At 37.8% G+C, this 12,073-nt stretch overlaps 7 protein-coding genes across 7 annotated transcripts; 4 read left to right on the forward strand and 3 right to left on the reverse strand.

Moving 5' to 3' along the window:
• Positions 1-828: 828 nt before the first annotated feature.
• Positions 829-4,000, forward strand: SPOG_01395 (DNA polymerase phi). The gene is made up of 2 exons (XM_013170083.1): positions 829-1,066; positions 1,117-4,000. The coding sequence occupies exons 1-2, from the start codon at positions 869-871 to the stop codon at positions 3,826-3,828; spliced, it is 2,910 nt and encodes a 969-aa protein (XP_013025537.1). The 5' UTR covers positions 829-868; the 3' UTR covers positions 3,829-4,000.
• Positions 3,704-4,480, reverse strand: SPOG_01396 (SRR1 family protein; the record flags this gene model as incomplete). Its single annotated transcript, XM_013170084.1, has 1 exon — positions 3,704-4,480. One exon carries the CDS (start codon positions 4,478-4,480, stop codon positions 3,704-3,706), a length of 777 nt encoding a protein of 258 aa, XP_013025538.1.
• Positions 4,481-5,042: 562 nt separating this feature from the next.
• SPOG_01397 (epimarase) lies at positions 5,043-6,960 on the forward strand. Its single transcript, XM_013170085.1, has one exon. The coding sequence runs from the start codon at positions 5,663-5,665 to the stop codon at positions 6,872-6,874; it is 1,212 nt and encodes a 403-aa protein (XP_013025539.1). The 5' UTR covers positions 5,043-5,662; the 3' UTR covers positions 6,875-6,960.
• Positions 6,961-7,275: 315 nt separating this feature from the next.
• On the reverse strand, positions 7,276-8,006 carry SPOG_01398 (DNA-directed RNA polymerase I). The gene is made up of 3 exons (XM_013170086.1): positions 7,718-8,006; positions 7,474-7,675; positions 7,276-7,426 (listed from the first exon to the last, which is right to left on the reverse strand). Exons 1-3 carry the CDS (start codon positions 7,785-7,787, stop codon positions 7,321-7,323), a joined length of 378 nt encoding a protein of 125 aa, XP_013025540.1. The 5' UTR covers positions 7,788-8,006; the 3' UTR covers positions 7,276-7,320.
• SPOG_01399 (ribosomal protein subunit L28) lies at positions 7,938-9,396 on the reverse strand. The gene has a single exon (XM_013170087.1). It carries the CDS (start codon positions 9,319-9,321, stop codon positions 8,794-8,796), a length of 528 nt encoding a protein of 175 aa, XP_013025541.1. The 5' UTR covers positions 9,322-9,396; the 3' UTR covers positions 7,938-8,793.
• Positions 9,397-9,953: 557 nt separating this feature from the next.
• On the forward strand, positions 9,954-10,742 carry SPOG_01400 (uncharacterized protein; the record flags this gene model as incomplete). The annotated part of the gene is made up of 1 exon (XM_013170088.1): positions 9,954-10,742. The coding sequence occupies one exon, from the start codon at positions 9,954-9,956 to the stop codon at positions 10,740-10,742; it is 789 nt and encodes a 262-aa protein (XP_013025542.1).
• Positions 10,743-10,917: 175 nt separating this feature from the next.
• Positions 10,918-11,849, forward strand: SPOG_01401 (uncharacterized protein). Its single transcript, XM_013170089.1, has 5 exons — positions 10,918-11,060; positions 11,107-11,161; positions 11,211-11,266; positions 11,308-11,686; positions 11,751-11,849. Exons 1-4 carry the CDS (start codon positions 10,958-10,960, stop codon positions 11,589-11,591), a joined length of 498 nt encoding a protein of 165 aa, XP_013025543.1. The 5' UTR covers positions 10,918-10,957; the 3' UTR covers positions 11,592-11,686; positions 11,751-11,849.
• The last annotated feature ends 224 nt before the right edge of the window (positions 11,850-12,073 follow it).

A 12,073-nucleotide genomic window follows, 5' to 3' on the forward strand; every position in this document is an offset into this window, starting at 1 on the left:
CGAGTTAAGGGTAACTCTTTTCTTTTAATTTATAATATGAAGTAAATTGTTTTGAAAAACAATGAGAATCCTTCTTGTCTAGCAAACATAAGGAAGAGGGATCAAAGTAACTTTGGGGACTTGCTACATTCGTCGGTGTTACGAACATAAAAGCTTCATAGTTTCCAAATTAATTTCTTTTCGAGGATTGACATTTTGGTAAACAGCCGTCGTTTTCGTTTGATATGAGATGAAAAGGCCTTATAGAAATCAATGTTTTGATGCAGACTCTTGGCAGTGCTCAATCTTGTACACTCGGCTATATATTCACTGTACACGTTTCCGTAAAAAGAATTCGTTATCGCTTCCTCTTAAAAGCCGAAGAGGCCACTAACGAACTATGAAGACTTGATTCTCATATTGGATGATTCGTAACGGCAAACAGAAGGTTATCATAGATGCATGTATATGAAAATAAAAAAGAAAGGAATCCATCTCTTGAAAGTATGAACAATATGAATACAGTAGTTCAGTCAATAAGTAAACATACGCAGGATTGCATTGTGAATGAAGAATCGAATCCTATTCTGAGCCTTATATTTCATTTTCTCGTATAGGATAGATAGGTAAAAGTAAAATAAAAAAGCTGCTACCAAGTTTACCTTTTCGACGACTGCTATGCTTTAGAATGGTTTTCAAAAAAAAAAAAAAAACAAGCAAGGAAAACACTCTTCAGCCGAGAAAGCAGAGAATAAAAGAAACGAAACGTAAAGAGTCTTATAAAATCGGTTAGAGAAAAAATTTGCGATGTCGCATGAACCCTTTTTTGGAGAAACTTTCGACTAGCACTTTTTTACCACTACCTCTATTGTGAGTAAAATCGTCAAAAATGGCGACAAAAACACAATTAGAGTTATTTACAACATTAGTTTCAAATGAAAAAAATACTAGACTAAAAGCTGCAAAGGAATTGATCGATTCTATAGCTAGCGAGGAGGAATTAAAATATGCATTGAATCGATTGACCAAAGGTGTTTCTAGTGGTCGCGAAAGCGCTCGTTTAGGGTTTTCGGTTGCTCTTACTGAGGTAAATGAATTCAATTTTTGTAAAAAAAAATAAGCACTAATCATATTTAGATCATTACACGCAAAGAAGAAATTACTGCTCAACAAGTGTTAGAGCTGCTTGTAAAGCACAATACTGTCACTGGAAATTTGAAGGGACAAGAAGAACGCGATTATTATTTTGGCTTGCTGTTTGGTTTGCAAACTATCTCGTTTTCCTGCGTTCTCCAACGTCAGTCCTCTTCCAAGGATGACTTTCAGAGAATGGTGGATTTACTTTTACAGTTGTCTGAGAAGAAAAGCTGGCTTCGGGACACTTGCTTCCTTGTTTTATATGACTTGGTAAAGCAGATTCCAGCATTACCCTATGCTTCTGAGGCTTACGACGTTATTGACAAGCTTTTACAAACAACGGCCGTCTCAAAATCTTCCGAAGGTGTGGGCTTATACCTTTGCTTATCTCATATACCGGAAGACATCAAGAGTCATCCTACGTCAATGTCTGGCTGGGACCCTGTTTATCCCTTGCATAAATCCAATCTTGTGACTCTTTCGAAAGTCTTAAGGCAAGTGGAAGTGCAGGAAATGGGTGGTCAACATAGCGCTTGGAAACAAAAGCTCCCATATGTCTGGCGCTTCTTATTCAACGAGTACAAAACTAATTCGAACGAACAGCTTGCTCCATTTGAGAATTTTTGGAACGTTGTGGTAGATGAAGGCGTCTTTGCTTCCACTTCTTCATTGGAGCGCAAATTCTGGGGGCTTCAAATTATTGAATTAGCTTTAGACTATGCTAGTAGCTCTACAGTGGGTACTTTGTTTTCTAGAAATTTTATGCACTGTTTCATCAACCATTTAAGTGATGAAGGGCGCTATCTTTACCGGGCGGCAAGACGCGTTGTTTCAAAAATTGAGAAGGTTTGCAAAAATGACGCTAACCTAGTATACCCAATTGCTGTTCACCTTTTGGGAGAACGTGGCTCTCTAACCTTTGATCGCCTTACCAATACTAAACTGGTAGAGCATATCCTTCCTCTTGCCACAGAGAAAGGGATCCTTTCTCTATTCGACTTGCTTTTGGGATTTATCAAGCGTTGTCCTAAAGACATGGCATCTGATACCAAGGCTGTGGAAGGAAGACGTCAGTGGGTAACTGATACCATGCTGAATATTCTGCGCAGCAATCGATCTGTAAAGCATAGCAGTTGGGTTAGTGAGCTTCTCAATATTTTTATCACTTATGGTTATTTTGAAATTCCGGAAAATGAAGCTAGTCCCAAAATCTCAGAAACTACTCAAAACATGTTTCGCTTGCGATTAATGTCAGCATTAAGCTACTTGAGCTATAGTGCTTTCGAAGTGTCTCAGGAAGACGGTGATCTCAATAAAAAGAACTGGCCGTTTACAGCATTGAACAGTTTGCTTGACCACGCTAAGGATAAAAAGATGGCTTTGATTGTTCAAATGGATGAATCTGTGAATGAAGTTTTAGATAAGTCTTTATCTGTGCTCCACAAAGTTACCAAAAAATTCAACAAGCAGAGCGATCACTTACAACAATTACAGGCTTTTCAATTACTTTACTCATTAGTACTTCTACAGGTTTACGCAGGTGACACAGACTCAATTGAGGTTTTAGAGGATCTAGACAACTGCTACTACAGGGTTTTCAGTAAAAAGTCTAAACAGAAAACGTCTGCTGGGGAACCTACTTCTATGGAAATTTTAACAGAAGTCATGCTGTCTCTTTTGTCTCGTCCTTCTCATCTACTTCGGAGACTTGTGGATATGCTTTTTACCTCATTCTCACAGGACATGAACCGTGGCAGCATACGTCTTATTTGTGATGTGTTGACTACAAAAGAAAATGCAAAAGAAAAAGATGGAATGTTCGCCGGGGAAGGCGAGGATGAAGAGGAAGAAGAAGAAGAAGAAGAAGGTGAAGGAATGGATATGGACGAGGATGGATTTCAAGAGATAGAAACGGATGAAGCTGAGGGGAGCGACTGGGAAATGGTCTCTAACCAAGGTTCTGATGATGAAGAACTTGAACGTAAATTGGATAAGGTATTAGAAGATGCAGATGCTAAAGCTAAGGATGATGAAAGTTCTGAAGAAGAACTAATGAACGATGAACAAATGCTTGCTTTGGATGACAAACTAGCAGAAGTTTTCCGTGAACAGAAGAAGGCATCTAACAAGGAAAAGAAAAAGGGAGAGGAAGAAACAAAATTGCAGATTGTTCAGTTCAAAGTCAAGGTGATTGACTTGATTGACAACTATTACAAAGCACAACCTCACAGTGGGTTGGGATTCGAATTCCTTCTTCCTATGCTAGAAATGGTTACAAAGACAACACACAAAGTGTTGGAAGAAAAGGGAATTGCTGTTTTTCGTAACCGCCTTAACAAGTTACGTTGGACAAAAGAGCTCCCTGAGCCAAAGGATGTGATTGAAGCACTGAAAAAGGTCCACCAATTGTGTAGTAAAAAAGCTAATTTAGGAGCGACTGGATCCAGTATATCTCAACTATTCCTACGATTACTTGCTGACAAAGTTGAATTGAGCGAGGCTTTCAACGTATACATGTCAACTTTTACAAACTGGATTCAAAACCCAAGCAAGAGCCATTTCAGTGCGAATATTTTTCATGATTTTGTTAATTGGGGTGCTCAGCAACGTTTGAAGCATCAGCAACAGTTGACGGTGTCTTCTCAGGCAAAGTCTTCTTTGGATGCTCATCCGACTGAGGGGGGTAAGGAAAATGGAAAGATAAATCATTAAAGGCGAATGCCTCGGAGAATTCAGGAAATAAAATTTGGGTATATAGTTTTTTCTGGCATACTCTATAGATGTTTGGGTATTTTGATTTGATGTCTTTAGATGGCAGATTGTCCACATACAGTTGTAGATTATTACCACACATGGAAAATTGTTTTTCAGACCTCGAGTAAACATCTAACCATTGTTCGTATAAAGAAGTAGGGCAATGAGGCATGTACAGCAGAGTATTTTCGAGACATTCTAGCTTTGGGGAATCTCTTAATATGGTAAAGCCTTTGTTTTGTAGAAACTGGATGTCGTCTTCTAAGAAAGCAGGATCATAAAAAGAACAGTTCGAGGAAGGAATTTTAAAAATACTTTGAAGCTCAAAGAATAGTTGTAATTGCAAGGAAGCCGTAACCGTATGAAGTCGACCTAAACCAAGACTCAGACAATGGTTAAACTGGAGAGCTTGTGGCTCAAGTAAAGATCGTATTTTTTTTAAATATCTTTCCACGTGAAATCGATCTTCGTTTTTTGCCAATTTTTTTTCAAGAGCTTCCTGAGACCATAACTCTTTGTCAATGTCCGCATTCTTTTTTGAGACATTTTTACCCTTCCCAACGGTTCCTTTTTTCCTCCTACGGGGATTTGTAACGAGAACAAAATCCATACAAGCTAGTATACACACACAACTCGACTCTTTGACAGCTTATATAGGGAAACGGACAGATCCTAATTTTGTAGCTCTTCTTTTCTAAATTTCGTCTTTTAAAGTATTTTCATAGATAAAAGATGCTTGGAATCGCAAAACAAACGAAACAAACTTAAAAAACCAAAGTTTCGCGTTTGTTTACGTTTTGGGGTAAAAATGAATTTTTCAGTGTTTACTATTTAATGACATCCAAGCCTGCTTTGTTAACACGTTTCTCATAATGAAGCGTGCACGCTAAAAAGCTTAGTGCATTCTACGTTCATGATTACGTGAATATTTTTTATTCAGTAAATAATACTAAACTTTGTGTATAGGACGATCAAGAAAAGGAAAAGAGTTGACCAAAATCAAAGAAATCCTTTGTTCTTTGAAAATGAATCAATGCCCTATCAAGCGAGCTTGCTATTCTTAGTACAACCTCCGTTTCTAGCGGAATATCCAGGTTTTTTGAGCAAGCTTGTTTAAGCTATTAGAGAGGCTATTTTAAAATGCATACCCAAATCTTGCTGGCTTTAAAAACGAATCAATCCGTATCATTTTATTGGTTTATTCTACTATTTTCACCAAATGTTTTTGGAATGATATTTGTTGCCTAATCGTTACCAGAATGTTCCTTTGATTTGTTTACTGTTACCTGAGTTCGATTAGAAGGCTTTCGTCAATTGACAAAATGAAGGTTCCTCTCGAGTGTTTTTTTTTCATTACTTTATTTGTGTTTTGCGCCTTTTTTTCTCATTCTTCTAACAAAGCTGGCTCCATCATAGCCATATTCATATTCGCACTAGGGTTTTCACTCATCGAGAAAGTCAGTATGTTTCTTTCCAAGTCAAAGACTAATCTATTCGTTACTTTCTATGGAATTTCGATTACTTTTCACAACTAAGCTATTTTTTTTTATGGGTAAAACCGTCCTTTGATGTAAAGGTTGCGTAAACACCTGTGTCATTTGAATTTCGGTAGAACGTCGAGTAAGTGGCTATAGAACTGCCATGACTGAAAAATCAGGTTCTAGACGAGCAATGTTGTCGTTCGAGTTTTCTCTTACACCAACAAACATAGTTATATCATTACTCTCAGAGGAGTTGGAAAAGTTATAAAAATCCCAATGTTCCACTCATATTCAACAAGCTAAGACAAGAAATGACAGGAACATTTGAAGCAATTGTCACAGGAGCAACTGGCATTAATGGTGTTGCCATCATTAATCGACTCTTAGAAGAACCCAAATGCACAAAGATTCATTGCGTCTCTCGTAGGCTGAAAGAACAATTCCCTAGTAAAGTTAAGCACTATTCAATTGATTTAATTCATTCGACTCCTGAACAGGTTGCGGAAACCCTTCTGAAGGAGGGAGTTACAAATATTACATATGCCTTCCATGCAGCCTATAAGGAGGAGTCGGATGAAAGTGAAATGTGCAAGACCAATGGAGCCATGCTGAAAAACTTTGTGCTTGGTCTTGATCTGAGCAACAGTAAGTCGTTGAAGAGAATTGTTTTAACGACTGGCCTGAAGTATTATGGCCTTCAATTCGGTGCTGTACGACTTCCCATGGAAGAATCGGATGGCCGTGTGCCTGAAAGCTTTTCAGGTGCTCCCAATTTTTACTACGTCCAAGAAGACATTCTTCGAGAAATAAGTGCTAAAAAGTCATGGGACTATGTAATTGCCATGCCTAATGACATCTGTGGTGCTTCTCAAGGAAGCTACATGAACCATGCGTTCACGATTTCTCTGTATGCACTCATCTGCAAAGAACTGAAAGAGCCATTCTATTTCCCTGGAAACGAAACTTTTTATAAAGGCTTTGATGACATTTCCTACTCTCGTTTGATCGCTGATTTCCAAGTTTGGGCTGCTCAGAAACCCGAAGCCAGCAATGAACGTTTCAATATTGTTAACGGAGACATCCATAGCTGGTCAAGAACTTGGCCAAAGATTGCTCAATACTTTGGTGTAGAGGTTCCTAAAAATCAATTTAATAACTGGTCTTCTTTGAGCAACAAAATGACTTTGCCTACACCTCCTCCTATCAAGCTACACCAAGAGGAATTGGGCCTAACAAACGTCTCCAATAGTGAGCTAATCAACCATATTTCCCTTCCCAAATGGGTACAGCAAGACAAAGTAAAGAAGGCATGGAAACAAATTGCCGAACGCGAGAACTTGGATCCTAATCTTTTGGATGCTGGCACATGGGCTTTCTGTGACTTTTTGGTAGGAAGAACTTACAATGTGGTTGCGTCCATGACCAAGGCTCGTCAATTGGGTTATCATGGATACTATGATACTTTCCAAGGATTTAAAGAGACGTTTGATGCTTTGAAACGCGGAAAAGTCATTCCTTCTTAATGATAGATACTCTTACGATATTATTTAATGAAATTTATGAGATTTCACATACAAAACAATATTCGCCAGAAGGTTAACGCTAAGAATCGAAACAGCACACGAAGTTCATTGAATGGCTTTTAATTGCTATTGATGTAAAATGTTGATCGTAGAAGGTAATTGATGTATCAACTTTAAACTGAGTTAGTATCCTGCTAACGGGAAGGAACAACACACACGAATTGTTTCAGTATCACCTGCCTACTACCTGTTTGCTAAAAAAAGAGCACTGCCAATTATTCCTAGCTTCCTATAAATATTTATAGAAGCCTTTTTATGGAAACGTTTGATAAATTATTGAGCATAAAGACATTCATAGAAATCCAAATTCGTACGTAAGTTTAAGGCATAAATTAACACCATCCAAAATTATTTATTTTTGACAAGATTATACAACCCACTCAATTCTACCTTCTCAAAAGTAAATAAACATGCTCTAAAGATAAACGATACAGTTTACGATGAGAGCCTTCAATAGACATGAGAAGGCCGCCAAAGCTGATAAATACAGAGCTAATTTGTTAATATCAATTTAAAAGATAGACAAAACCTTCACTTACATTTTATCGTCCTTTGCTTCTTCAACCCGGTATACCTTGCCGTACATGATATAGTCAGCGGCGTCTTTCAACTCTTGACTATTCAGATTACTAGCTAACTGCAAACTAAATGTAGCATCTTGTTCCAATGGGTAAAGCTGAGAGTTGATATCAAGAGTAAGGCCCATATCATTTTGCGCAGACGTGCCAGTAATTCGAGAAACTATAAGCCTATTAGAACGCGTTTCACGAAGCTAAGAATTACCTCTTTGATATTTTTGCTTGTCAACAGAAGTTACAGTGAAAATCTCATCTAAAAGAATTGATTCTGACATTTTTGCTATATGGAAGCGACCGTTGTCGTTTTTAGCCGGAAAAAAAAAAGCTAGGTAATTTTGCTACCGCAAAACAAAGTAAAAGGGAAATCAAGCTTGAAAAGTGGCTCTAAACCGCCAATGTGATGACCTACGCTTCTCTTGGTGAAGACAGGTAAAGAATTCAAAGAGGGTCCAACCAGGAAACTTTCAGTTTTGCCAATTTATGAGCTGCAGTAAAACACGGTATTATAAGTATCAAAAGTAGCTAACCATTCTTATACAATCATAACGATTGTTAAAAGCACTATAAGAAATAATTTCTTAAGAATAGAATCACTTGTGCGCAAATTTACTTAGTGCACTCTACCATACTTTTAGTCCAATATCGGACTATATCACTAAATATCGCTAAATAGGTGTATCTTGAAAAGCAATAAACAAAATGAAAGGGTGAAGAATTGCAACCTGCAGTTTTAAAAGTATCAGCTATAGAGGATTACATTGGATCAGCATTTATCCAAGTATGTCCAGTTGCTTGTAGTTGGAGCATAGTTTAAACATAAAGAAGTTCGAGCAATAGAAGACGATACCTAACCAGAAATGCGGATTCTCGATCACTATCATGTAAGAAAATTCAATATTCGTTGGCTGAATTAAAACGCAAGAGCAACCGTACCACGGCCTCAGCATGCTGGCGAAGTTTTTTTTTTTAATGCCGATACTGCATATTGACAAAGCGAGGACAAGGAGAAGGCTTTTCAAAAAAAAAAGAAAAAAAAAAAGAAAAGAGAAATAAAGGAGAAAGTTATAGTTTTAAAGGAATTCCTATGAAAATCGCTGTCGTTTTAAAAAAGGGGACGAAAGATTATGAAAAGAAAGTTGAGGCTCAAAAACCTAGTTTGCAGGGATATTTTATGGATACATCTGGGAAGTTGCAGTTAGTCTTTGAGGAAATAGAACGTAAAGGTTTTTTTAAAGGAAAAACTAAAACACAGCCGGGAAACCATCAGCAGTCAGCACAAGCTTATAAAGCGGATTTGGCTTTTTCCTGACCCACAGAACTCTTAATTTGCTGATAAAACTTCTTGCTTCGGTTCAATTTCAAAACGACGTCGCGCACTTTCCCCAAGTAGCGTTGCTGAGCTTCCATGTTTTTAGGAAACTGTTCAATTACGGGATTAGAAACCCCTAACTTATGAATTACAAGAGCCCTCAATTCAGTACCTCGCATTCCTAGTGTCTTCAATCTTCCGGGTGTTGACTTAATCAAGTATTTGTCGAGCCCTCCTTCTTTGTCAATTGTGCGCAATACTTTAGAGGTAACTAGCAAATGGAATTTTTCTTGAAGAGTTTCAGAGTAAAGCCATTTATAATGAGCATTGGGCGTCCATGTTCGCTTCGTCTTGTGTCCAAATTTTGGGATCTTGTTATGTCCAACTTCAACTTTCGAGCCACCGTACAAATTCTGCTGAAATTTTCCAAGAGGATTTAAAACATTTCCTTTCACTGGGAGCATGGGGTATGCCAGTTTCTTTAGAGCTCTGAGAGCCATTTCCGCAAATTGGTCGTTTTCTGTAGAGATCAGGTTTGTTGGTATAGACTACGAAACAAAAGGAGGAAAGGAGCATCGTTAAAGATGTAAGTTTTTAAGGTAAATAGAAAAATATGTATAAAAAGTTTCGTATTAAATAAAAGTGTTTCATACAACGGTTTGGGGCTTATGGTAAATGAATCGCCGATTCTTACTCTGACGCGCTTGATGCAGAGGAAGAAACAATAGAATTCTCCATAAGACTATGTTTGGTACTATTTTAAAAGAAAATCATTCGAAATTCCCATGTCAAGAGAGCATGAAAGGGGTATCATTCGTGGCAACATCTAGAGAGGATTCGAAGGTTTCCTTTGAATATAGCTCTTTCTCAGTAACAAGTAACTCAAAGTTTTAGGAAATGGAGTTGTGAGAGGACGAGTTCAGGTAGTTTCAGAAAAAGGAATTGATCGCAGATTGTTCCTAGCTTTCCTCCATCGTGAAGAGAAGTACCAGAATCGGCATTCAATTGCCTTGCATTTGTTTTTTCTTGCTCTAGATGAAATGAAATGACCCAACGTCAATCACAGCTGAAATTTGGAGGTCAAGGACTGGCTTTAACGGTTCCCAATCAGTCATTGCAAGAATGCTCATTCATGTCGAATTTGATTACAGACAGAGACTCTACGTTTTTGAGTTATTTTATTCCTTCTGATGACCCGAAACTTCTCCCTTCCTACCGGTTTATGTTTCAGGAATGCACTGAGTTGAAACACTGTAATCATAAAATGCAGGCTTGGAGATTTCCAGGTGAAGTAGAAGCGTACAACGACGACGGAGAAGAATATTCAGGGCAGAAACTTTTAAATACATTGGTAAAAGAATCCGTCTATGGGATCGTAGTCTGTGTTCGATGGTACGGCGGTCAACTACTAGGACCTATTCGATTCCAACACATAGTGGACACAGCAAAAAGTGCTATACAAAAATATAAGAAACATATAGAGGAAAATAAGAAGAAAGAGGCATGGGTCCATGCCACCATAATTCAGCAGCAACAGCGTCAGCCTCGATCTGTCAATCCTTTGGATCAGAAGGTTCGTCAGGTAATAGCTAAAGATCGTACTGTTAATCTTTTGCGCAAGACACTTGGATTTCCTCCTTTACAAGAAGTTGATTATCATTCAAAATCGTTGAGCACTTTGGACATGTTATTGCAAAGTCGAAACAGTATGATCAGTGCATTGCGATCCGAATTACAGAAAAACAAAGAAGGCAAAGAAGAAGGAAAATCTGAAATATCTAAAGAACAGGAGGATACTAAAACTAAAGAGGAATTCGGCAATGAGAGTCATTCCACAGAACAACCAGTGGATGGTACACTACCGTCTGAGGTTTCGACAGTGAAGGATCCTTTCCATAAAAAACAAAATGGTGAGTCTTAAATGAGTATATCTTTGGGATCTGGTGCTAGTTGAAAATATGGAGGAGTTTTCACTATTCCCACATAGTTCAATCATGCCAAAAAAAGCCGACGGCTGATCGAAGTGTCTTTTTTGGTATATTTCCTTTCAAATTACGTCTATTCGTGCTCCACATTTCTTGTCTTAAGGAATTTTTTTTTTCTATATCAGATACCTACCCATTACCTTCCTTAACCATGGGATCTTCAAAAGTCTCCAAAAAGGAAAAGAAAGCTCCAATTTGGGGCAACAGCGTTTCTGATTTCCGGAAATTAAAGTCTGAAGAAAAAAAGACTTTGAGTACGTTCCTACTTTGTAAGAAATTTTGACTAATCGATATCGTTAGGCAAAGATGAATTGAAGCAATATAAAAAGCTCAAACATAAAGTGAAAAAGCTCATGTATGAAAACCTTTTCGCTTTATACGTTCGACAATGCTGACAGAAATAGAGCGAAAAAGAAGCAGGAGGATAACAATAGCAAGAACAATAAGGAAAATTCAACACGTAAGCTCAACATCTTGGTTCTTATGCTGATATACTTTTAGAAGCTGCTGAGAAAGAAAGTTCTCCCAAAAAGGTAGCAGCAGCCAATGCTGCAAAGGAAAAGTCCGATGATGGAAACAAGGACTATTGGCTTGCATCAAAGTTATCTGGAGGTAATCAGAGAAAGTCCAAGTTTTTAAAAATGCTTGGAATTCGCGGAGATGGAGAAGACTCTTCTTCAAAGGACAATAAGGGTCAATTCGAACACGAGCGTGAGCGTCAGTTGGAGCAGCAATACATATCTGGAATTCATCAAAAGGGAAATAGAAAGGGTTTGGGAATGTAAATACTTTCGAGTGTTCTGGACGACGGCGCTTCATACATATGAAAAGGATGTTTCATGCCCTTGTTTCAAGATGGATATATGAATTTTAACTTGAGGTAAGGTCGATATGATTGATCCATGTTTATGCGAGCGTAATTGTTTCTAATTATGGTTTGATAGCCTTTCCTACGCGATATATCTTTAGTTTTTTTGAGGGTTTTCGGTTTCAAAAATACAGTTCAAGTAGTACCTGACATTATAGAATATACGAATTAAAACCTTTTTTATAATGATTGTATTGTTTATTTTAGTTTTATTGCTTTAGTAAGTTTTAGTTTGTCTGTAAACAAACTATAGAAAAGTAGTTCGGCGCGCGCTTACCCTCGTCGCGTCACGTCACGTCACATCGCGTCTCACATATTACATTAACGACGCGACACGCGACACGAAACCATGAAAAATGAAAAAGCGCGACGCGTCGTGTTCTCTTATATTAAAAATAC

The sequence above is a fragment of the Schizosaccharomyces cryophilus genome, assembly GCF_000004155.1.
Source record: "Schizosaccharomyces cryophilus OY26 unplaced genomic scaffold supercont4.8, whole genome shotgun sequence".
In the NCBI taxonomy this organism is placed as follows: Eukaryota; Fungi; Ascomycota; class Schizosaccharomycetes; order Schizosaccharomycetales; family Schizosaccharomycetaceae; genus Schizosaccharomyces; species Schizosaccharomyces cryophilus.